At 48.3% G+C, this 26,458-nt stretch overlaps 1 protein-coding gene across 1 annotated transcript; it reads right to left on the bottom strand.

Annotated features, from left to right (window-relative positions):
- On the bottom strand, positions 1–24,520 carry LOC142557483 (calcium-activated chloride channel regulator 1-like). Its single transcript, XM_075669365.1, has 13 exons — positions 24,368–24,520; positions 22,634–22,931; positions 20,674–20,780; positions 19,277–19,450; positions 17,515–17,636; positions 15,811–15,925; positions 12,491–12,718; positions 9,496–9,795; positions 6,411–6,629; positions 5,768–6,038; positions 4,073–4,234; positions 1,946–2,257; positions 1–505 (listed from the first exon to the last, which is right to left on the bottom strand). Exons 1-13 carry the CDS (start codon positions 24,518–24,520, stop codon positions 57–59), a joined length of 2,910 nt encoding a protein of 969 aa, XP_075525480.1. The 3' UTR covers positions 1–56.
- Between the last annotated feature and the right edge of the window lie 1,938 nt (positions 24,521–26,458).

Genomic DNA, 26,458 nt, shown 5'->3' with positions numbered 1-26,458 from the left:
TTCACAGGGCACTTTCTTTTAATCAATAAATAAAACGCAAGCACGGCGCGACCGCGCTACGTCACGACGAAAGTGACGCCTCTGCTCTTGCTGCGGCGATCGACGACCTTGACCGCCACCGCCGCCACCACGGCCACGACGAACGCCGCGGCCAGGACGCTCACGACGACGACCCACCAGGGCGTCCCTCTCACCGACGACGCCTCGGACGACGGTGACCTAGGAGGTCGCTCGAACGTGACCGCGGCGACGTTGGACACCGACGAACGGAGTCCGGCGTCGTTCCACACCCTCGCCGCGAAGTAGAAGCCCCGGAGCGACTCGTTCTTGGCGACCGAGAGCAGCTCGTCGGGGACGGAGAACCGCAGTCGCTGCCTGGAGCCGATGGGGCCCGACGTTACGTTCCCGGAGCCCTCGGCCGTCTCGTCCCGGACCTCCGGCGCCGAATCGAAGTCCCCGAGGAGCGCGGTCAGGGACGTGCTTCCCTTAAGCTCGACTCCCGAAGCTGCGGGAAAGCGAGAAGAAACAAATAATAAGAAACTTTTTAACCAGCGCGAAGGAAACGAGACGAAGCCCGCGAGGAACACGAAGAAGAGACACGGACGAGACACGGTCTGCTTCTTCGTGTTCCTCGTCCTTCGTCTCGTTTTCTTCGCGCTGGTAAACGTTTGCTTCAAGATGTCATGAATCAAGGAATTCGCACCAGACGTCTTGCTAGGAAAAAGGAATTTGGCCGTTTAGTCCGAGCTCGATCGTTACTGTCCGAAACTGGATGCTGAGCCGAGCATCCAGTTTGGGACAGTTGCGATCGAGCACGGACTAAACGGCCAAATTACTTTTTCTTAGCCGGACTCTGGTGCGAGTGAATTTGTGAATAGCTCCAGCAGTCGACATATCAAACAGTAGATTTGTTCCATTACCCTCTTCCACCCGTCATCAAGAGCATCATCGTGCTTAATTGGTATGTCGAAATATGGGAAAATGGCTTTTAAGACCTCAGATCTTCTTCGATCTGGGCGCTGGCATCGACCACGCGGGGACATGTTATTGAAATCTCCACCATCGCTTTCCTGGCATTGAAGTACACTGTGTGCACGGTAAGTTAACATCCGTTGTGGAATATCGATGGAAAATGTATTTTTTAAAGTCAACGAAAAATATCAGCTGCACCTTATACCACCACTGATTTTCACGCTACGTTACGCTATTGTTATATTTCGTATATTTCGTACAAAGTGCTTTATTATTAAGCAAGACGCGTAGGCCTGAATCAGTGCTCTAGCCCAGGCCACTAAGTCTTAATACGCAAAAAAAAAGGAGTCACGAATGTGAGGATATGAACCACTCTACCATTTTTCTTGGGCTCAAAAAAGATGACAGATTACTAGATTATATGGCTTAGAAGAACATTGTGCGGGCCTAGTTGTTCCATATTTGACAAATACTTTGAAGACGCAAACAAGAGACTCGACACAAAGGGAAGGTCATACACAGGACAGGCGCTATTTCGAACTGTTCGGAAACAGTTGGAAATAAAACGCCTGTCCTGTGTGCGACCTTGCCTTTGTGTCGTGTCTCTTGTTTTGCGTCTTGAAAAAAAATATTTGTCAAATACTAGATTACACGCCGCCCGAGAAAACGTCCAGTGGTGCACGCAATTAATAATATTTGGGGTTTTACGTGCCAAAACCACTTTCTGATTATGAGGCACGCCGTAGTGGAGGACTCCGGAAATTTTGACCACCTGGGGTTCTTTAACGTGCACCTAAATCTAAGCACACGGGTGTTTTCGCATTTCGCCTCCATCGAAATGCGGCCGCCGTGGCCGGGATTCGATCCCGCGACCTCGTGCTCAGCAGCCCAACACCATAGCCACTGAGCAACCACGGCGGGTTAGTGGTGCACGCAGGACACATACTACGGCAGGATGGGATGGGTTCCTCACCGTTGCCGGAATCCATGTGGCCTCCGGGGCAGGTCCAGGACAAGAGGACCACGTGCGTGCCGTTGTCGTCCACGAAGGCGTCTTCAACTTTCAGGTCCTGAATGGGGCCGGGCGGGAGACCCGACCCGTCAATGGCGTTGGCGAGCCGGAACGAGCCCCCTTCGGCGTAGCGAACAAACTCGGGCGCCCTTTCGCCGAGCAGGACCCGAGGTTCGGCCTGCTCGATGTCCTGGTCCACGTACGCGAAATCGCCGAGGGGAATCCCGCTGACCTGGACGTCGGCCGGTTGCGCCGATCCACCACTAGACGGCGCTATACACACGGCGATATGGCAAAAAAAAAAACGAAAGTGAAGCCGGTAAGATATTAGGGCACGCGCATTCACAAAAAAGAAAGGCTCTTACACTCTAGAATTGTACATGCGATAAAAAATTTCAGCCAATCCTAATGCTGGACATGCAATTAGCGAATGCGGCGCCAACAAATGGCAAAAAACAGCGCTTGCGGTCCAAAGCGCTGTACAACTCGACCGCAGAACGTTTAATTAGCGTCGATATTATTTCTGCGTTGCACATCTCGTCGAGTCTGCGCGAGAAGTCCAGAGCGACTATGCGAACCTTGCAAGACTTGGTGGCGTTGACTTTTCGTTGACATCTGAGGGTATCGTGAAGAACAAGAGAGAGATTTACCTCGATAATGTTTGCAATATATACACGAAAAAGCGGACACGTCGACGAATACCTTTACCACCGTCAACGACTGGAAAGCCATGTAGTCCTGCGTGGTTGGTTCCCAGGCTTCGCTTCATTGCGGCCAGTTGCACGCAGTGAATCGACATCCAAGGTGCCGTGCGCAACCAACACATTTCGAGAATGTTGCGTGGAGAAGGCAGCACCAGCGGAAGAGACCTGCCGTGGTATAGCTTAGTGGCTACGCCTTTGAGCTGTTATCATACGCTCGAGGTCGCCGGTTCGACCCAGGCCGTGGCGGCAGCATTTCAATGGTGGTGAAAACGCAAGAACACTGGTGCACTTAGATTCAGGTGCACGTTAAAGAACCCCGGGTGGTCAAAATTAATCCATAATACCACTACGGCGTGCCTCGTAACCAAGATCGCGGTTATGGGCGCGTGAAACCCTAGATTTGAACGGAAGAGACCGGTCGCAGTGCTGGTTTCGCGACAGGCGCATCTGAAAAGTTCACATGCCCCACAACTGCCTTACCCAATAATCCCGCGTACTCTGCGGGGACAGACCTTCATACAGAACCCCATTAGTTCATGTGGGGTTCTTTTTTTCCATAGGGAGTCTTTCGCACTTTTGGAATGCCAAACTTTCAGCGGCTGTCACTCTGCATACTGCTGTAGAAGTTCCAGCAGATTGACCTTTTTCGGATCACGCTTAATGCGTGCTTCAATTCGATACACGAAGATCACAATTAAAGCTGTGCCGGAATTATTGTCAACAACGGGGAATAGACGCTCGCCTGTAGTGTTCATGCAGTTTGTGTAATGTGATGTGTCGTGGTGCGCCTTCCTTCTTATCTCTTCTTTTTTCCTGTTTCTTTTCCCTTTCTTTCTTGTTTCTAGACCGTTTTTAAGCGGTTGTTCGTGGTGTCAACTGCCATCTTGCTCCTGCTTCCACTTATGATTGTGTAGTCTTCATACATCTCGACACGATTAACAATAATACTCCGCGCTATCTGCACAGAACACAACAAGTTCTAACCAAGGTGCCCTCAACGACACGCCGTTCAACTATCAAGAACGACCGTTCCCGATTAAGCGCTCAGCTTTTCCAGGTGGTTAGGCAGTTAGGAAGCGAGTCCACCAGTTAGCGTGCGCCAAAGCAAGAAAAGCCCCCGGACAAAGTTCGATCATACAACACAAAGCGACTCCTCAGGGAAGCGTGAGTCGTACTTTCGCGAACATTCCTGGTGTACAGCTGCACTCTGCGGCGGCGAGTCACACTCGACTAAGGAGCTGCAGTCCCACGTGACATGGCACACATGACGTCAACGTTAATGCAGGGGAGCCAATCCGTATGGTACACAGAGGGGCACAGCGAAAGGAACTCGCGCAAAGCTTCGCGGTATCGTGCCCTCGTATACACACATGCCCGTTCATACCTGACGGCTGTGACGCGGGCAGCCCTCCCGAGGCCTGGCGTCCCTTGACGATGACGGAGTCGTTGCCACCGATGACGCGAGCCGATACGGAGTATCGACCGGCGCCCTCGAACTGCGTGAAGTAAGCGCTGTAGATTCCGTCGTTGGCCGTCACGTCGGCGCCTGCGGGAAAAGGACGCGCTCCTTTTATAGGTAATGCTGAGCACTCATGTCACGTGTAGTTCTTGATTTATTTTCTTTGAAGTTTTCAAGCAACAGCGCAAACGACTAAGTCCTCTTGTATGTCCCATGCTGTAAAGGGTTCTTGGGGCACGAGGGCGCGCTTCCAAATTTGCAAAAGTCGATATAGGCGCTGTCCCACTGTTTGTTGCTTCTGGGGCAAGTGAGATCAGCAGCGTCACTCGGCTTCCCGGCACCCAGGACGGATACTAGGCATACGAGGACCTCACCACAACGACCCCTTCCTCTTCCCGCATGTCTATTCTCTTTCGCTTGCAATTGCATCCTATTTCTTAACGCGCACTTTCTATGGCGAATGTGAAATTCTTTTTAAAGGGCAACGCTGCTATTTTTGTCTGTAATTCAGGATTTATTACTGTAAAAATAAAGAAAAAACGACAATATGGTGGTAATCTAACATATGTCACATTTTGTAAGTGTTCTAGAAATTGGGCAGCTAGACACTGCTTACAACCTGTGAGTCCAGCTAGCAACAGCTTAAATATTATACCTTATGATATATATACAGTGATATACATAAAATGATATACCGTGAACAATGATCTGCACGGCACAAACGATGCTTGCAGGAAAACGCAATTACTATTCCTCATTACTGGAAACAGCTACTTTTCATAAATGACGGGAAAAAAGAAAAAAAATTATTGGGCCAACAACTTTAAACGGACCTTAGTATTGCTGGATGTATTTAAGGCATAAAGGACAAAATCAAGCTTCACATGAGAACCCGTTGAAAACATACCGACTCCTAACCTTCTATGTTCAACTAAAAAGATCAAACGTATATGCATGGTGAATAGATTCAGAAGCGATGAATATTTTGTGCCCACATGTGAAAACACACATGAACACGCATGTTTCTTTTTTTTTTCCGCGGAGAAAATAGAGGTTCGACAGGCGACAGCAGCACAGCCGCTGCTCAGCGGAGCCCCCCTACCCTCCGCCTCCCTTAGCAACGACTAAGATCCAGCAGAAGACAACAGCGCTGAGATGTTGCACTGTTTCCGCTCCAGTCATCAAGCAACAGGCCCAAATGCGTACGTTTCGGCCTTTTTTAGTGCTGTGATAATCTCCACAAGCTCCCTCAAATTTCAATTCGTCTATAAGCTCTATGGATTCAGTAAACAGAACCGTGTCGTTCTGGTGGTGGTAAACTTTATTGAAACGTGGAAGGGTAAAGGGGGACGTGGCTGAGGGATCGGGCTCAAGTAAGGCCCTGGGCTCTCTTGGCCTTCTCCGCCCAGTCCACCAGTTCAAGCTGTCGGTCGACGTCCCCTCAACTGAGCCAGGCTGTCCAGTCAGCCTCGCTGCTGACTGGACACCTGAGAAACGGGAGTGAGGTGCATTCCCACATTACCCGTGCGAGTGTCCCCGTTTGTGAACGGAGCCTACATAGGTCGCTTTCCTTGCCCCCCTGTGATTTTGTTAATGTGCTTTGGGTGTGCACTCACGTACCGAGACCGTTGTCGAAGAGGTCCACTTCGATCCGGTCGCGTCCCCGCGGCTGGACGACAGTGGCCGTGACCTTGGCGTGCAGCACGACGTTCGCACCCTTGGTGACCTCGGCGTAGATGGCGGCCTCCGCCGCGCTGGTCACCTCGGTCCGCTTGAGGAACGCGCGCGCCAGGACAGGCGTCTGGGCCGCATCGCGGGCCAGAGACGTGGCCCGGACGTGGACCTCACACGCGCTCGGGTTGCAGGACACCGCCAGGGTCCAGGTGCCCGGCTGTGCAATAGATGCGCGTACACATCCGTGTACACACATTCATACACAATACACATCCGTAACTACCCGCCGTGGTTGCTCAGTGGTCATAGTGTAGGGCTGCTGAGCACAAGGTCGCGGGATCGAATCCCGGCCACGGCGGCCACATTTCGATGGCGGAGAAATGCGAAAACACCCGTGTACTTCGATTTATGTGGACGTCAAAGAACCCCAGGTGGTGAAAACTTGCGGAGTCCACTACGGCGTGCCTCATAAACAGAAGGTGGTTTTGGCACGTAAAACACCATAATTTAACTTGACATGCTCTAACTGAATTTGATAACCCCAAAACGTTCGTTTCTTTATTCTAAACGTATTAGTGCAGCTGCATACCGTGGCCACGCCTGGTATCTTGAACGTCTTGTAGTCCTTCCCTGCGACGACGGACCTCTGGCAATCTTCGCACGTCTCGCCATCAGGATAGCGTAGCTCTGCCGTGAACGTGGCCGCGCCTTTGCAATGCACGGCGATCGTCGTCTCGTTTCCTAGGTCCGCGTCGACGAGGATCGAGAACTGCCGCTTGTCCACCACTGTCGCCGCTTGCTCGAAAATCTGCGCAAAGGAGCGTTTTTTTCTTTTTTTTTTTTTTTTTGACACTGGCCTGGTTGCCATGTGGCCACTTGGCAGGTTGGGATAACTGAGCCAGTATAAACAAACACGAAATGCAACAGCAACAGTCACTGTGCCATTTTGTTATTTTAATAAAAAAAATGCTTCGTCGAATTCGGGGGATCATCTAAAAGTTTGGAGGTGGGAATAGGGGGGGGGGGGGGGGGAGTGTCAACCGCCACCCGTGGCGTATCCAGCTCTTTCTCTGGCTGAAAAACAAAATAAAGTCATCTCACTTGTGGTGATCAAGAGTCGCCGAACAATATATATCGTCAGCCGGACTCCTACGTTTCGACAACGGATCGGAGGCAAGTCCTCGTCCAAACGTAGGTTCCCGGCTGAGGATTCTCTTGTTTGGCCACTGCTGACAATAATAATAATAATAATAATAATAATAATAATAATAATAATAATAATAATAATAATAATAATAATAATAATAATAATAATAATTTACACATTACACACGTTCTCAACCACATCCAGACGCGGCGTCCAAGGCAGCAGCAGCAGTAGTAGTGGAAAAGTCGAAGGAAGAGGCAAAGAAAGCTTCGCTCGAAAGGACAAGAGCAGTTGAACGTTTGTGAAACTGCGGCGCAACAACGCAAAGCTCGGAAAAGAACGATGACAGCGAGTTACGAAAAAATGTCAGGACCATGAAAATAAGCGTTATAAAGGATCTGCATTCTGTGGACGCTTGAGCGTTGGCGATGACAGGCAGAAACGTGAAAAGGTCTGTGCTCTATGGCGATCTTGCGCGGAATGCTAAACATGATACAACTGAGGACTTCGGGGCGGGTGAGGTTACCGCGAATGAGTTTGCAAGGAACTGTAAGTTCAGCACGATTACGTCCGCAGCGAAGTAAGGGCGATGACAATAATCCAACAGTGCCAGCAGGTCCAGTATCCGTGTTGGCAAAGCGGCGATGATATGTGTTAAGAATCATTTTCTGGACGTGATCTATAATGTCACTCTTTGATCTACAAATACCATTCGAGAAGACCCACGCATATTCGAGTTCGGGAAGACAGATGAGGAAATTACCCGCACGAAAAATCGCCATGTCAAAGCAGCAATTAATAATAATAATAATAATAATAATAATAATAATAATAATAATAATAATAATAATAATAATAATAATATTATTATTATTATTATTATTATTATTATTATTATTATTATTATTATTATTATTATTATTATTATTATTATTATTATTATTATTATTATTATTATTATTATTATTATTATTATTATTATTATTATTATTTATTAAGGTTGTGATGATTCACTTCAGGGCACGTGTTGCAGTTACGAAATTAGAGCATAGCAGAAGTCGCGTTATCCTCCCTTGCATGTACTAGAACTAGCTTTGCATTTCAGTTCATACTTTCCTAAAGGCGTCCCTCTAGCACTTCACACTGATCTTAACTTGAACGACAATGCGTTTCTCTTTTCTTTTTTTCAGAATTACATGCAGACAGTAGTCCTACTCCCGCACCCGTTTTCTCAAACAATCGTCGACTCGAAGCCCTTCCTTCAGTCGATGATGACGATGACGGTGATTTATTGTCATCCTCTGTGAAACAGGGCGGTGAAAAAGTCACCTAATCTGCTTGAGTTAATTAGGTGTGCTATACATGCCTTTCAGTCTACCATTTTCTCTACATCGTCTCAATCTTTCTTTTTCTTCCTCAAAACGTATCTATCTACCTTGTACCGCTACCTATGCCTGTAAGGGATCCGGTCATATCAATCTCATTCCTGCCTTTTTTTCAGCAATACTCAAAACGTTTCTTGTTTACCTCGACTGGTGCCCGGCTGATGCTTCCGTCCACTTTAAATCCAAGCGCTTCCGGAAGTCGTGCGCTACGAACTGGTCTCGCTGGGCGAATTCCTTCACATTCCATTAGGATGTGCAGAGGTATCCACATTGTTGCTGCAGCATACACCATGCCCCACCTAGTTCTGAATATCTGCTCCGGTATGTTTTTGTCCTTAGGCAACCGGCTCGAGCCTCAAATAGCAAGGCATTTTCCTTTCTGTTGTCGTACAGATTTTCCCTTCTAATTTCTTTCTCCTCATTCTTGTAAATCTACATGGTCCTTTTTGCTTCCATTCTTTGCATCCAATTAACCGTCTCTGTTTCTTTCACTTTCTTTCTGATTACTCCTGGTTGTCTATCTACAGTTTCAATTAGCCTTTACTTGGTTTCCAACCTTCTTGACCTATTCCTCCATTCTGTGTCCCCACTTTTCAAGTACGGATACTTGCGTACTTTAGATGCCCATTTATTTTCATCCGTGTTCCCGAGTCTTTCTTCAAAACTAATGCTGCTCTGCGCGTCTCCGACTTCCAGAGAGGCCCCAGCCTTGTCAACCTACACTGCCGCATTTGTGGTTTTGCCGTGGGCTCCGAAGGCCAACTTGCCTCTACACAGACCTTTAGTTAACCTCCAACCCCTACAAGATACGTGATCTCTAAGCACAGAATGGCATTTGCGAATGTTGATCGCTTTCACGAACCTTCCTCCACCAGGAGGCCTTACGTAGAACTGGGGAGGTATTCTGTAGGAGTCCACTTCGTGGACTGTCCATTTCGGCCGCTGCTGATTGGCTGGGGCCCTCTCGTATCCTCCTCGCTCGTACAGCTGCATCCAATCAGCAGCGGCCGAAATGTACAGTCCACTAGGTGGGCGCTTACAGAATACCCCCCCCTGGTTTATCTAACCACAGATTGCGGAGTTTTCGACAACGTTTAGGCACGTGAGGCAGCAAACCGCGTCTGCACCGAAGTGCGACTCACCACGACTGGCCTCCTGGCGTCGTCCAGCAGGGCGAAGGCCGAGTCCAGGAAAGCCGACTCGAGGGCGACGGCCAGGTTGACCTGACCGTCCCGGACAGCGAACGGCTTGCCTCCCGTTCGCAGGGCCAGCTCTTCGAGCTTCCGCTCGGCCTCCGCGCCGAAGGCGATCGTGTTGACCACCACCTGAGCGGTGACCAGCTCGTCGACCACGGCCGATATCTTCGGATCCCGGTTCTCTTCTCCGTCGGTCATGAGGATGATGACGGAGCCAGCCGCGGACTGGTTGTTTTCCTCGAACATCTGAAATGCCGCAGCCAGGAGTTGAAACCCTTCGCCGTATTGAACAAGCGGCGCAGACACGAAGGACTCGGGGAAGGCGACCAGACGGTCTCCGAGTGTTGTCGTCTGTGTTGTTGTCTTCCGTTTAAGGTCGCTTAAGTCCCGTTTGCCTGCCCTGTTTGTTCGATATGTCTAATTTCAGTCAACTAGCCCGAAGCAGTGCTCTTGTTAGTATGTTTGCAAGTAAAACAAAAAATAGCCAATCAGCACCATCATCATCATCCTATTTATGTACACTGCAGGGCGAAGGCCTCTTCCGTCGATCTTCGATGACCGACGTCTTGCGCATCTGGCCCTCATTTCGAGCCTGCAAATTTCATAGCACTGCCTAGATCTCTGCCATCCTCGAGCGTGCTCCCATTCTTTTAGCACCCATTCTGTAAGTCTAATAGAGTTACAGAATGGTTATTACCGGTTATCTACCCCACGCGTACGCCAGGCATACTCGCTAGTAACTTGAAAATGCTGCGCAAGACCACAGGGAACAAAGAGAGCGGGGTGATCACGTTTAATTTCCGGGAGATATTAAAGAATCACCTGTGGCAGGTAGCATAATTCTTGACCTTGAGCAGGATTATTCGAAAAGGCGGACAATGCTAGCACTAGAATTCGAAACACATAATCAGCTAACTAACAAAAATGCACTGGTTAGCTCATTCATTAATTACTTTACGTCACGTATTGCAATTTACGAATTGCAGTGCGTGAGTTCACGACACGTATCCACTGGAAATGCAACTCCAGGATGACGTCAGTTTCGAGATATTACTTCCCAAAGTATGGGACGAAATGCATGGGCGTTACAGTTACTTTCGTGCTTCAATGGATAAAAGAGCGTTTTGTTAAAAAAGTAATTGGAATGACAATGCATTTTTACCGCGAGTTTGATGGCGCTTTTCTCCAAATTGGTGTCGTTGTGAAAATTAATTCCAAGTAGATACCGCCTTGCAAGCTCATCGGCTACAATTAGCAATTTTCACTGTGCCGTCGAGTAAATAATTCAAAACATAATTAGTGTTTTTTCTTAATTAGCTGTACGTACATGTTTCTATTTCTCGTGAAACTAAAGTACACCTCTCTGAATAATCCAGCTCAAATACTAGAATTATGTCACCTGCAACAGGCAATTTATTTTAATTCCGGTAAATTTAAAAATTATCACCCCGTATAGCTGCGGTCAAGCGTTTTCCTGACATCGAAGTGAAAGCTACGGGGTCGTAGCTACCACGCGTGTCACTACGCCAAGTAGTTCGGCAGAGCTTGACGGCGCTTTCTGTTTCAACAGAGTGATGCTATTCAGATCGTCAAATTCCGCCGTATTGTGTAATTCTGTAATGGCGACATTTTTCAGTCGCTCAGAGAGGCTTCAGCAGCCCTGGGACAACCATTGCTCACAAGATGGCGATGTTCGACGATGTGACGGAAGCGGCGACAATTTTCATAATAACACGCCAATTCCGGGTTTCTAGGTGCAGGCGCTGAATCAGAGTAGCTTGCAGATTGCGACGGTTTCACGTTTGCTAAAACTGCGCAAGAGCAAAGTGACAAAAAAAGGAACTTTGCAATTAGCGCTGAGTGTGTATCTTATGTCTCATTTTACCATCAGTATTGCAGCATGGTTTGCTAGTAATGATGTTGTCCACACTGGTCTCTAACATAAGGACGGAAATATTGCAGAGAGTAGTGGTTGTCGCCATAGAAGTAATATAAACAACCCGAGAGGGAAAGCTGCCCATAGCGCCCATTGATTCAAATGTGCAACAGCAAGGGCGCCGCCATGTTGCTACTCGGTGCAGGCGGAGTCAACGTTATCCCAATTCGCTCTCAGTATGGTGATGGCATCTAGTTCGTGGGCCTGGAAATGCCCCCTTTCACGCACCGCAAAATTCACGTCAAAGCTTTCTAAACAGCAATCGCGTCTTTCCGAACAAAAAAGTATATGGAATGAACTTTGCACGTTGTCTATACGTAAATACGCCAGTGGCGCTAACAGCGGTTAAAATGATGAATGCTATAGACAGTCTCCTGGCTACATTGCAGTAACTTCTAACTCTGCTCGCTAAGATGACTGTGCTATGGTGTGAAGTGTACACGTACACAATGCACAGATACAGTATGATGTGCAGCCCTCATCATATTTTCCGTACCACCACCATCTTTCCTTTTCTCATCCCACCTCTGTTATTCCCCAAACCCCTTCCCCAGCGTGGAGTAGCAGCCTAGAGTCACTTCACTCAGGCCGACCTCTCCACCTTTCTGCCATGGCATTATCTCTCTGTCTCTACGTACTACGTGCTACGTGTTAATGCATTGTTTTTGCACGATATTTTGACGATATTTAGCGTTACAAAGCGTAGTCGTAGCAGCATGGCGGAGCCTTCGTAGTTGCCACTTTTTTCGCTCATACTAAGCCTATGGTTATCCCCGACCGCTTATGTGATGCCCCCCACTAGAGGCCCTAATAGAAAATAATGACGATGGTGATAGTAACTGATCTCTGCTATATAGGGGATAGAAGAAGATCATAGTAGTAGTAGTAGTAGTAGTAGTAGTAGTAGTAGTAGTAGTAGTAGTAGTAGTAGTAGTAGTAGTAGTAGTAGGAGTAGTAGTAGTAGTGGTGGTGGTGGTGGTCGTGGTACGGGCGCGCTATCGTTACCTTGAGGGACTTCTGCAGGGAGCATCCGATACAGGTGTAGCCACCGGCTGTCAGCTTCTGCACTTTCTCGACGAGCTCCTCTCTCGTAGTCTCTGCCACGGAGGTCAGCGCAGACACCACCGAGGCGGCTTCGTTAAACTGAACGATTCCCACTTCCATCCCGTCCAGTAAGAGCGCCTGGATGAACTGGCTCGCCGCTGCCTTGAGGTACACGATCCGGTCGCTGGTCTACAAGACAAAAAATAAAGAGAAAGAGGCGACCTCTATATTTTTTAGCTCTGAACTTGTTACAGCAGCAGACGGTTGTTGTTGTTGTTGTTGTTGTTGTTGTTGTTGTTGTTGTTGTTGTTGTTGTTGTTGTTGTTGTTGTTGTTGTTGTTGTTGTTGTTGTTGTTGTTGTTGTTGTTGTTGTTGTTGTTGTTGTTGTTGTTGTTGTTGTTGTTGTTTGCGGTGGTGGTGGTGGTGGTGCTGGTGGTGCATACCCACAGGGATGGACTGGCCTTGGATCAAGTGGTTGAGAGAAATAGACAAGGACGAAGTGAATTAACGATTTGAATGTTGCCACATACAGATAAATACTCTAGGGAGCAGGAAAAAATAGAAATTAAGGCAATATCCACATGAACCACAGAATTTTAAAAAAGCAGTAAGAATAATTAATGTAGCGGGTGTTAACAGCGGACACCGTCATCTTCGCAAGAACTATGATGATAATGACGCCTTTAACAATGGCACAAGCCCAGTGTGGGGCATCTGGACTTGATTTTGTTTGTTTATTCTGTGTGTGTGTGTGTGTGTGTGTGTGTGTGTGTGTGTGTGTGTGTGTGTGTGTGTGTGTGTGTGTGTGTGTGTGTGTGTGTGTGTGTGTGTGCGTGCGTGCGTGCGTGCGTGCGTGCGTGCGTGCGTGCGTGTGCGTGTGCGTGTGCGTGTGCGTGTGCGTGTGCGTGTGTTCCTTCATCTGAAACACTTCATCTGAAGTAACAATGACTGCATATAGCAGGGCTGACCCCTTCAGTTTCCATTAAACTCTTTCTCGCTCTTCACCTCCTGAATACCAAAACCGAAATGGGTGCGTAGAAACGCGTGTTACAGTAAATCACTAAGAGTGCTATGACGTTTCTCAGTTTATAGTTCTATAATTTAAAGCTCTGGACTTTTGTATGACGAAAAAAAATACGAGTGAGTGAAACAACTTTATTTTGTCCACTATAGACGTAAGAAAACTCCACGCCACCTGGCTAGGCCCACTCGGGGACCATCAGGTGGAACCTGACGGCCCTGTCGCGAGCCCTCTGGACTGCCAGGATTTGAGAGGTCTGATCCTGGGCCCTAATTAGCTTCATCATTTCCTCTTGACGGAAAGGGGGACCGGCAGAGGTGCAGCCCCACAGGACATGTTCGAAGTCCGCATAATCACCACAAAGACGAGTCGAAAATCGCGTGTCAGAACAGCTTCAAGTGGTGCTGCAGTACATAGCATACACAAAACCTAGAGGGGAACGTTAAAATTGGCGCGCAGGCGTTGCTCGGAATGAATGGTGAAATGACATTGGTTAGCAGAGTGATAGACTTCAATAACTCCGCCATGTCCAGCCAGGGGCGTGTCAAGTAGCGGCTTATGGAGCTTCAGCACTCACCCCTACCCCCCCTCCCCCTAGTAAAATATTGTGTCACGCTCTCATGCACGGCGACCAAGACAACCACCTGCGTTGGAAAGCATTCATCGGTGCCTTTTCACATTTTTCCAAACAGTTCGCAACCTCTGTCCACAACATGGTGGCAACATCAATTTGCCGACCCTACATCACACTGCACAAACTGTTCGGGAATGTGTTGCCGCTTCCGGCCAGAGACCTCCCCCCGCCCGGCCTGCCAACTACCTGCCGCGTGCTTACCTGAACACAAGCGGGGTCCCTCGCCCCCTCCCCTCCAAAAATGACTCTCCCTCCTCACTTTCCTCTTTACTCAGTTTTTCTCCCCATTCGCCACTCCCCTCAAGGCACGGTTGAGGTCACCACCTCTGGTAACACATATACCGCGCCTCTTTGTCGTCTGGCCAGTTTACGATGCCAGGCAGCAAGCATGCACACGATGCTTTGTGGTCCAAGGCTCGCACTTTACTTTTATTCGCTCGTTCCTGCGGTCTTGGCATCAGACGCTCAAAGTAGACGCTTGCGGCCAATGCGCATACCTTTCTTTCCCTAGTCCCCTACAAAAAAAAAACGCTGTTGCGCCGCCGAAACTTGTTGTCATGTGATAACAGTTAAATTTTGTTCTTTTTTTTGCATAGCGAGAAATTTTGCAACACTATTTCTGGCTACTCCACTGTATCCGGCACGTTCGTCTCAAACGCCGCCTTCCCAACGCCTTATATTGGGAACTGTGACCTGTTCGATCAGTGCTTTGGAGCCGTTTGGGCAAGGTAATTTGAAGTACAGGTAGACAGCCCGTTGCAATCATTACGATTGTGAGAGAAAGATCTAGGGATAGTAAATTGGGCGCACAGGATGCAAACAAGAAAGTCCGTGGTGTTTTGCAACGACGACCAGCGAGAAATCGGGGAAGAAAATTTTCTACGATAGCACAAAGTCCAGTGGCTTTTAATTTGAGCTGAGGCCCCAACTCGGTTTACCTGAGGATATAAACATGCAGAAGCAAATATTCACCACAGGGTTAAACATGTGCCGGATGCACGAAAAAAAAAATCTGGAGACGGCATCGGCACATTGCAGTGGAACGTCATGATAACATGATATTCTCCCAGCCAGGACCGTCCGCCTTCCAGAAGCGCTCGGGTTCAAAGCTGGCGGAAGAGTTAACTGGCTAGAAGTCGAGATATGCAAGATAGGTTTAGAGTACTGGTGAAAAAAAAGAGGGAGGGGGAGGGCAGGGGACAGACGGGGGCGGAATTGTAACCGGCATACATGGCATACATACAGGGCAGGACATGTAATGAGGAGGGAAGATAACCGATGGTCATTAAGAGTTACGGACTGGATTCCAAGGGAAGGGAAGCGTAGCAGGGGAAGGCAGAAAGTTAGGTGGGCGGATGAGATTAAGAAGTTTGCAGGGACGACATGGCCACAATTAGTACATGACCGGGGTTGTTGGAGAAGCATGGGAGAGGCCTTTGCCCTGCAGTGGGCGTAACCAGGCTGATGATATATATATATATGTATATATATATATATATATAGATAACGGTTTACGATGTTGCCGCGCCCTTGATTCACAGGAATTGCCATTAGCGATTATTATCATCATCACCCACACAAAGAATAGTCTGCCACCTCGCAACCGTCGCACGTCGTCACACCTACCGTCATGCTGCCCGAGACGTCCAGCGCGAAGATCACTCTGCCCAGCGCGCGCTCCCGCTTCTGCACTTCCGTGAACTTCACCTCGAAGGCCCTGTCGGGTTTCGTCGGGACCAACCTGCGCAGTGATACCACACCGACGCAGCGTTCCCATTCGTGATGGCGCACAAATAAAAACAGAGCGCGCATTGGGGGGAAACAGAAACAATAAGCCTGTAGCAATCACCTTTCGCCCATATAGGCTTGAAAAGGCACTGAACAACAAAAGCCGTGTTAGCCACCTTTAAAGCGAAAGCAGCACAAACTGACAGGACAAAGGAGACGAACTTAAACACTAAGATTTACTTTGCGTGCGGCACAACGTGTTTCGCCTCTTGTTGTTTCTTTAACAGGGAAGCTGTTAATGGTTAGTGTTCCGCGAAATCTTCATGTGTGCGAACAAAAACTATCATCAGCAATGCCTCGTGTCACTGCTCGCGCATTCCTCGTCGTCATCGACTCCTTCTACCGTTGGCTCCGTTGCCGCTCATCATGACAGTGTTCCCATACCGCCCCTTCCTCTGCGAAGGCGCTGACGGCACTGGCCCACTGCCAGTCGGTGCGACAATTTCGGTCTCAAATTCTTCGCCTCAACATACCGCGACATGAAAGCACGAATGTATATAACGAATGTACGCAACGAATGTGTAACACGAATGAACACGAATGTATAAAAAATAAATGTGTTCGCGTAGCTTCGACCACGGGCTACCCGGTGACGCAGGTAGGCGGGGAAGCGGCTAGCTTACATACATACATACATACATACATACATACATACATACATACATACATACATACATACATACATACATACATACATACATACATACATACATACATACATACATACATACATGCGTACATACATACATACATACATACATGCATACATGCATACATACATACATACATACATACATACATACATACATACATACATACATACATACATACATACATACATACATACATACATACATACATACATACATACATAGCGCCCGGAAGGTAGGTGAAGTACCCTAAGAAAAAGTCGATCATTCAGATCAGGTCTGGTCAGGTCTAGCTCGACCGACCGACTGTAGAGCAGGTAGGCGTGCAGGCAGGCGCCTCCTCTATTCGCATCGAGGTGGTGGCAAGAGGCGTCGTGCCTGCCGTAAAAGAAACACTGCCTTTAATAGTTTTTTTTTTAGTTATGGGGTTTTACGTGCCAAAACCACTTTCTGATTGTGAGGCACGCCGTAGTGGAGGACTCCGGAAATTGTGACCACCCGGGGTTCCTTAACGTGCACTTAATCGATGTACACGGGTGTTTTCGCATTTCGCCCCCACCGAAATGCGGCCGCCGTGGCCAGGATTCGATCCCGCGACCTCGTTCTCAGCAGCCCAACACCATAGCCACTGGGAAACCACGTCGGGTGCCTTTAATAGGGTTGTCAGTGCCCCCTATGGGCACCAATACCTCCTGACACACACACACACACACACACACACACACACACACACACACACACACACACACACACACACACACACACACACACACACGCACACGCACACGCACACGCACACGCACACGCACACGCACACACACACGCACGCACGCACGCACACACACACACACACACACACACGCCTAATTAAAGCAAAGTGCGTTTCACTCACTGCTTGAAATCCTCGTTGGCGCTGATGACTTCCCACGTGGACTTGCGTTCACAAAGGTGGTTGTGCTTGTTGGGTGCAAAGATGTTGTGAGTCTTGTTGTCGCCCTCGCAGAAGTCCGTGACCTGCGTCGCGAACGCGAGCAAAGATGTTCCTTGAGAACTCGCTCGCGCTCATGACGCAGCCGTTCTCCGGGGCCCAGCCATTATAACGAAGTGACCGCGTGAATGTGTGCACCTTGGACTAAAGAGAGTTGCAATTGCGTCGATGCTGCTTAGGCCGCTCAAATGATAACTGCGAGTGTGCCGCGGATAACCGATGTATATAGATGAACATTTATTCGGTTTGATATTTGGAATGCTCCAAGAAAATTAGTTCGTGTTCAGAGCTGAGAACTAATGGAAGAAACGACATCCGTGAATAGCTTAATTAGATGTGCCCGAGAGTACAGTCAGAGTCGCGAGAGAAGATTGAGATTGCGCGACAACTTAATCAGGCCCGATTACAGCTGAAGGGACAGATGTAATTATTTGGGAAAATTGGGAAAATAATAAAATGGCATACAAGAAGTAGGTACGTTTAACGGTTTGGTCCACTAACCACATCATCATCATCATCATCATTTTATCTCATGTCCACTGTCCACTGCCGGTTGAAGGCCCCTCCCATCGATGTCAAATTGTCCTTTGCGTCAGCAGACTCCATCTTATATGTCTGCAAGTTTCCCCATTTCGTCACCCCACCTATGCCACCATTTCTCTTCCCTTCATAACCTTCCCTCCTCCGCTCTTTTTCTTTCCCTCTTAATCGTAAGTGTGTTACAAGTTACATACACCCTTTCGCTCTGTAGCACAAAGTGTCCTCTTCCTGTCTCTTATAGCCACATTTAGCATTTCCCATCTCATCGCTTGTTACACGATCCCTAGCTTCTTCTCAAGCTTCTTTGTTCAAAGTTTCAATCCCATAGGTGATTAAGTGCTCGTGGAATGCACTAATTGGAAACTTTAGTCCCATCAGTCTTCAATTATGTCCAAGTGTTCTCAAGACATTTTTGAACCTGCAGCACGAATATTTAATTCGCATATCCGGTCACTCATCACAATTACAAAAATTTGTGGATTGCGGTTGTTAAGCTCTATAGATGAAGCGTTACATAATTCCTTTCTTTTTTGCACTAAACTGACTTCCAACATGCCATTATGATGTACCGACACTAGTCAGCTCATTCTGAAGTAATTTTTGTTCCCATATAGAGATACCATGATGGAAAGAGTTAAATAAAATCAGGTACTTCAGCCCACATTGAAAGAAAGATAGTTATAATACTTGAAGTCGTTAACCTAGCAACATACATGACATGGTACTCTGGGCAAGCTGGTGAGGCATGAAAGAAAGGCAGTGAGATAAAAATAAAGCAAAGCACACACACACACACACACACACACACACACACACACACACACACACAAATGCACTAACACGAAAGTTATTTACACAGTCTCGTCGAGGCCTGCATCCCGCAGGAATGCTACAATTGCTTCAATCTTATTCGCATCCGTCTACCGTGTGTGGAGTCTCGGTCTGCTGCATATACGGGCTATGCACTGACGTCACCAAGGTCGCCATATTGTAGTACAGCGAGCACGGTGAAAGCCTGCGTGTTATCTCAATCCGCTTATCTCCAGCAGCACAGTGGAAGCTATGAATACGACTGCAGTATGGCGTACGTGACGTCACTTGAATGCTCCCTATAGCGGTCACTCACGCCCTGAAGGTACGGCATGAACATGATGGATGACGTCACGGGGTCCTCGCTGCTCTGCTGGAAGCGCGCCTTGCACTTGGTGGAGACGCGGCATCCCTTGTAGATGCGACAGGGCTCACCCGTCTCGGTAGACGCCGTGAACTTGACCCGGGCGGAGCACGCGCTGGCACGAACCTGCCGATAGATGGCAGTGACGGGACGATCAGCGCGGGAGGTTCGCAGCGAGTTGACGTCCTAAAAAAATGGTACTGAATGCGATATTCCCAACTATTCGTTTCTTTTTTTTTTTTTGGGGGGGGGGGGGGCGTTAAACGAAGGCTCTAGAGCGTCTAATCCCTAGAAGAAGAAAAACAGTGACACGTCTCAGAGTGCCGTAAATAATTTAATACAGCAAGTTTTCTACAGCCAGATTCGGTTTTGTTACCAGGAGGCTAATGTGCCGTGACCTCACAACACAGGTCACGTGGTCACGTGGGAGCAAGCCACTCACGGCGTTTCGGCACTCGCTCCGGCTAGCTCGTTCTTCGGCTACGCCGCTACATTCGGCCTCACAAAGTGTAACAGCGTAGGAGACGACAGAGGGAGCCTGACCGAAGGCCAAAAACGTCGCGAGTTCCTGCTCCCTCACAAGTTCCTGTTTCGTGACGTCACAACACAGTCACCTCCTTGGAAAACGAAACCACGAACCTGCTGGCCGCACTATTATTTCAGAACTGTACCCGGTGGACAGGGATTAAACACTAGTGGAGAAAATGAAGGCGTAGCTTCCCTTAGCCGAACGGCGGTCCAAAAGCCACAGGGTCAGTGCGTCGCTGCAATGTCCCGGATCTCTATATATTTATTTGGCGTTTAGCTGAAGGTGAAATTCTGGAAGCTAGCTAGCTTTGAACTTTTGATGTAATGGACTTCGTAATGTAATTCTTATTCGCGGGCAAACATTCGACTAGGCTCGAGCAGACGCCGTCAAGGTTTGTGACCTCACGGTGAGCAGCTGCAGAAGCTTCAGGGCGGTGGCGCCACGACACCTTCCGTTTCAGCGTCTCTTCTGCCTCACCAAGCCACCTCTCGAAGTAAGAATGGCCGTTCTGCTACTTCAGGCAATTGCGTGATTTACTTTTAAAGCCCAAATTATCATATTTATCTTCAGTACTAACTTTAAGGGAACGCTATAGACACGTGCTGTCCACACCGCAACACCTCCCAGCGACTAACGATCGAACACCAATCTCGAAGGCCACCCTTTCGCGTGCCGTGAATGCCGGAATAACGTCGTGGCCGCCATGCAGTTGACGCCTCCTACTAATTGATTACGTCATTGCCGGAAGCCGAGATATGGCGGCCAGAACTATCAGCGAAATGAGCCTCGACAAATCCCGCGGCTCTCTGAACCGTCTCACCATGCCGAACTCGCAGTAGAGGCTCGGGTACCGGAAGCTCTCGGGGTCACCGTACTCGTCGAACACGCCGTACCGGAAGTGAGCCCATTCGTGCACCAGCAAGTAGGCTGCAAACGCAAGATTCAGTGTGTGAAAAGCTTTGCACACAACTACACGAAGCTAACAGACAACGAATGACGCCAAGGAGGAGGAGGAGGAGGAGGAGGAGGAAAAGAAGAAAGGAAAAGCAGGCAGGTCAACCAGGCGCACGTTCGGTCTGCTAGCCTACGTGGGGGAGGGTTTTAAGGGAAGAAAAGAAAGAAAGGATAGGGAGGGAAGAAGGTACTATTAGTGTGAATAAGTGCGGTTGTCCGCCGCTTTACGGCCTGCAATCGGTCACTGAGGCCAGTCGATTTCATGACACCAAGCAAAGCATGGGGCAAATTACCCGCAGCCTTTGTTTGAAATATATAAAGTACAAGGCAAATGGAAATTAAAGATGGGCGCAAGGACAATATATGCCGCCAATGGGAGCCTTACCCACAACCTCTGCATTACACGCGTAATGCTTTACCGATTGAGCGACGGCAAGGGCTGTTCTCCCTTTCACTCTTTGGTATTTGCGTTCATGGCCTTTGCAGCTAACGGCCACCGTGAAATACAAGGGCGGCCCTTATAGGACGCGCTGATGATCAAGGATGCGCCATAATGTCGCCCGCATTTCTTATAAACTACAATTATATAACAAAGACTCAAGGGAAGCCAATTGATTACGTGTTTATTGCATATAAGCATCCCCTCTTCCTGTCATCATCATCATCTTTCATGACTTTTTTTTTTTGTACACTTTCCTCCTTTTCCTACTCAGTATAGCAGTCTAGATCATACCAACTCGGACCAGCCGCTCTGGTTCTTTATTCCTCTTGAATAGAATCAAAACACGAAATGAATGAGTTAAGTGGGCTTCTCCTTAGGGTTATCAACATTGCAAAGAAACCAGCTCCCACTTTCTTTTTCGTGCGATTTGTTTCAAATATGCCATTTTCGAGGTTTCTGCGGCGCTCAAGATTGTCTTAGAAAAGGAAACGAGTAAATAAATAGAGAAAGTGGGGACGGTACGAACGACGCAAGCCAGAACGACGGCGAAAACCCTGGGAAGTACTCAAAATAAAACTGTCAAGCGCAGGCGCTGTTATTGCGCCGTTTAGAGAAGGGAAAACGCGCCTAAAGATTGTTCGGGATAAGTATCACAACGCCTTTACGTAAGATTCTCGAGCACCGGCACTCCTTATATCTTTATGGAGAGTAGATGCTGCAAGAGAGCTTCGCAATCTCTCGCGTACCATCATGTTGAGTTACTGACCTACTCCGCATAACTCTAACCGTCCATTATACGGCCTCGACCAATCACTGAAACTGCGATTGCCGATAAACCTTTCACAACGTGACACAACAAAAATGGCATTGGAATGGCAGACTCAACGATGTGCGCTGAGTGCAAGTGAGAAGAAACAATCGATCATCTTGTGTGCCACTGTGCTCGCTTCGATAAACAACGCCAGATTCTCCAGTGGACGACAGGCCATTTAAAGAAGCAAAGGTCTTGCGAGCCTGGCCTCACAACTCAGCCCAGAAAGCCATTCGAGATCTTTCTTCTACTGTACCTGAAGGCGACGGACGTGAGCGCCCGACTTTAGATATGCTGCACCTGGCTCAGTGCATGTGAAAGTGAGATTAAGACTCGTGTCTTTTCTATCTGTTTCTTTTACTTCCACCTCCCCCCTCCCCGCGTGTAGGGTAGCAAACTGGACAATCTGTTTACGCTCTTGCCTTTCCTTCATCCCGTCTCTCTCTCTCTCTCTCTCTCTCTCTCTCTCTCTCTCTCTCTCTATCTCTTCCTCCCTATTCATTCATCGAAGGACGCGCGGCGCTTAGTTTCGATACCCGCTAAACATCATTTTGCTCATCATTTTGATCTCACCCGGACTGCCGTAAGCCTCGGCGATGGAGTCGTTCATCTCGCCCAGGAAGCGCGGCGTCAGGTGGACGTACTCTCCGCGCTCACCGCATCCTCGGGGCTGCAGCGTGTACGGAGTGTCACCGTACTGCGGGTTCTCCGCGGCCACCCTCACGTCGGCCATGGGGAACAGGCTGGCCGCGGTGCTCTTCGCTTGCCGCCTAGCGGGCCACGTGTCCGGGACGGCGATGGTCACGCTGCCGAAGTGCACAAGACCGCGGGTGGCCCGGTGGAGGAACGTCGAGGCAGAGCGGAACAGGGCCTTCGACAGAGCAGTAAATGGCGAGGTTATCACAGAGATCGACCGGTTGGGAAAATGCTGACCGCACGGACGGACGGACGGACGGACGGGGACGGACGGACAGACAGACAGACAGACAGACAGACAGACAGACAGATAGACAGATAGATAGATAGATAGATAGATAGATAGATAGATAGATAGATAGATAGATAGATAGATAGATAGATAGATAGATAGATAGATAGATAGATAGATAGATAGATAGATAGATAGATAGATAGATAGATAGATAGATAGATAGAAACAGCGGTACCTACCCAGTTTTACATCTGCAGTGAACCATGTCGGCATGAAAGAGGTTCGTTAAAGAGCGGCTGATGCGTACACATTGCCACGTAGTCAGTTATCCAAGTTTAAATTTCAATTCAATTGAATTTTGTATCCTTGGTAGCAGGAGGCAATACAAAAACCTGTTAACACAGCTTGGCGGTGGTGGTTTTGAACCCTGTTCCGTGTTCCCGATGCGCTACCCATTTGACCACCGACTACCCAGAGACCCAGCTAGGCGGAAACACAGTTACATACAAACATACATAGATACACACAAACAAACAAATATGGACGCATACACAGCCACCGGAAAGCGTGTAAAGCACCCTAAAAATGCTGATGCATTAATACGTGGAACGCAGGTTGCATTCAAAGTGAATCAAACTCCTAAACCTAGAAAGTCTTGAGAACGTTTTCTGCCGCTGCGATCATTCGGCTACCATGGCAATGGGGGCATAGAGCATCTGCATTTGTCTAATATTAGAGCTTGTGACTTGAAACGTCCTTTATGCCTTATTTATTAAGCTTTAATCTTCTAAATATCAAAAGAAAAAATCACATATTTCTCACACACATGTTCCTGCGCACATGCGTAACCATTTTTACCACACTTATAGAGAATAATTTTGCCGGAAATGATCAACTTACAAAGCAACAAAGCCGTTTGAAGCCAAAAGGACGAAGTTTTCAGGCAAGTCGATGTGTATTATCCTTCCCAGATCCTCACGCCGGCTGAATCATCACATTGGCAGCTCCCGCAGACACTTTTTCCGACGTAATCTTTAGCAGTCTTCCTCTTTCTTTCTTTCTTTTTTGGTAGGACATCTATAGGTAGAATAAACCGGCGCTTAACCGTTCTTAATTCTCATTGTCGTCGTTCTCGTCGCGCTGCCTCTATCGACTGGCGTCTCTACGACGGCGTCCGGCGGCCGTTCCGCAAATACGACAACGCGACAACGAGGTACCGGAGAAAGGACGATGCCGTATACATGCATATCCTGAACTTTATCGCTATGTGTATATCCTGAACTAATTTGTTCTCTTTTGTTTGTGTGCGTTCTATTGGCCCTCCGCTTGGACCGAGAGGTCTGCGGTATGTACTAAATAAAAGAAAATAAATGTACCTTGATGTTGTCGATGATCCGCTCGTCGGGCTCCACGGACGGGTGGATGGCGACTACGATGTCTTCGTAGGCGCCCGTCGACTTGTCGACGTGGAGGCCGAGACTGGGTGGCCAGCACAGAGACACGGCCACGAGAAGAACAGCAGGCCGCATCCTATACGCGGTGCAGACACGTTAGATATCAGTCAATCAATTATTTTCGTACCCTTGCAGAAAATGTAAGAAACAACGATATGGCAGGCACCGTATCGTCCCGTTTATAACATGCCCCTGTGCGCAGCGATTGCCCACCCCCCCACTAAGAGAAAGAAAAAATGCCGTAGCGGAGATTTGTTTATCGCTTCATAGAAGTTGCAGTGTGTTTGCGGAATGTGTGTCCCCCTCCCAATCGTCAGCAAATTGTGTAAGACTGTGCGGTACGAAAACAATGAGTGCGTGCTGTAACATCCCTTAAAGGTACGGAATGCAGGAGTGTTAGGGGCATTCACAGCCATGTTCCCGCGCGTCCATCCGTCCATCCATCCATCCATCCATCCATTCATTCATCCATCCATCCATCCATCCATCCATCTGTCTGTCTTTGGGTATGTGCGTGCATGCGCGCGTGCGTATTGTGAGCGCCCAATTGGATGAAATGGAAGAACCACCCTTCAGATTGCTCCAGTTCACTGCACCGGAAGAGGCGTTTCTATGTCGGAAGGAAAGGGGGCGTTATGTGAATGACCCGCATGAGCCAACACTGAAACAAAGTATGTAAGCGAGCAAGAGGTAGCCACCTGGGGCACTGGATTGCGTTGAATGTGGCTGTTGACCACTTCCTTTTTTTTAAAATAGTGGAGCATTGTGTCAACATTGCCATGACGAGTACGCACGACTGGTATCCGAAGCCTTCCACACGCAGAAATGTGGCGATGCATGCATGCGTAAGCTTCCAAACCCTATCGCTCCTTCCAGTTGGACATATATCTCTATCGGAGTGATTTCGTCCCATAACTTCCACGCATACTCCTGTTACATCTTTTCTGTTGTTTTTCTTTTTGTTCGGGTTGAGCGGTATACTACATATTTTACTTACAAGAATAAACATTAAACATTTGGTTGTTAGGCGTCGGTGTCTGTTCCTTCCTTTTTACGTCTTGTTCTTTTGGGCTGTTTCTGCACCAACCAGCCCAGATGTGTATGCTTCTGACGCGCATTGTGGTTCCAAACTCCTCTCCACAAGCACAAGATGGACAACTTACTCTGTACAATCAAAAAGTAACAAACGGAAATTGAAGCTCAAGTCTACCTCGATGATTATCTATGTCGCGAGAAGCATTTCTGAAAGGTAAACACGACACAAACGTGTGGGTAATTTTTTTAATTTCTCAAGTGCTATTCGTAAAGGGCGCCCTCACCATGTCGGTACATTTTGAGCTGGCAAGCACAGTGCATATATACAATTCACGCTAACAATCGTGTCTGCAAAGTATTACTCCGCTAGGCACCACGAAAACAGCTGAAATTGTAAACCAAACGCCGTGCGCCTTTCTTCTTGCGGACCATAATTCGCACTGTATCCACATTTTTAGACTTCACAATCTTCGGGATCGGCCCACATTTCTTTTTTTTTTCGGAGACAGAACGTCAGTAAAACGTCATCGCATCCTTGCGCGCGTGAGTTTGATTTGACCGTGGCTCCGACTACAGGCAAAGAAAGCATTCGTGTTTTAAACGGCTCGTGTAAGCAATGCAGAAGGCGGAGGCAATGCAACAAAGTGTCCACGCTTCGCGGTAAATGGTGCAGCGACGTAGCGAGTATGAGAACAGGGTTCTACATCGCAGAAGGCGCATGTCTTCGCCTTGTCACCCCCCCCCCACACACACACACACACATACACACACACAAACGTATGCTATGGTAACGATCATCGCCGCCGAACTCGTATCCTTCACACCCACGGCAGAACAGCTGGCTGACTCAGGCCATCACCCATCTGGACCAAGTCTATCTGACGGAATTCATCTCAGCAGATTCGACATTGTAAGTGCGCGAATATTCCCGATTTCCAATACGTATCGAATATGGTCATTGCAGTTCGATTCCGAATG

The sequence above is a fragment of the Dermacentor variabilis genome, chromosome 9 (assembly GCF_050947875.1).
Source record: "Dermacentor variabilis isolate Ectoservices chromosome 9, ASM5094787v1, whole genome shotgun sequence".
In the NCBI taxonomy this organism is placed as follows: domain Eukaryota; kingdom Metazoa; phylum Arthropoda; class Arachnida; order Ixodida; family Ixodidae; genus Dermacentor; species Dermacentor variabilis.
Note: the sequence above shows the minus strand (reverse complement) of the source record. Positions and strands in the feature narration are given on the sequence as shown.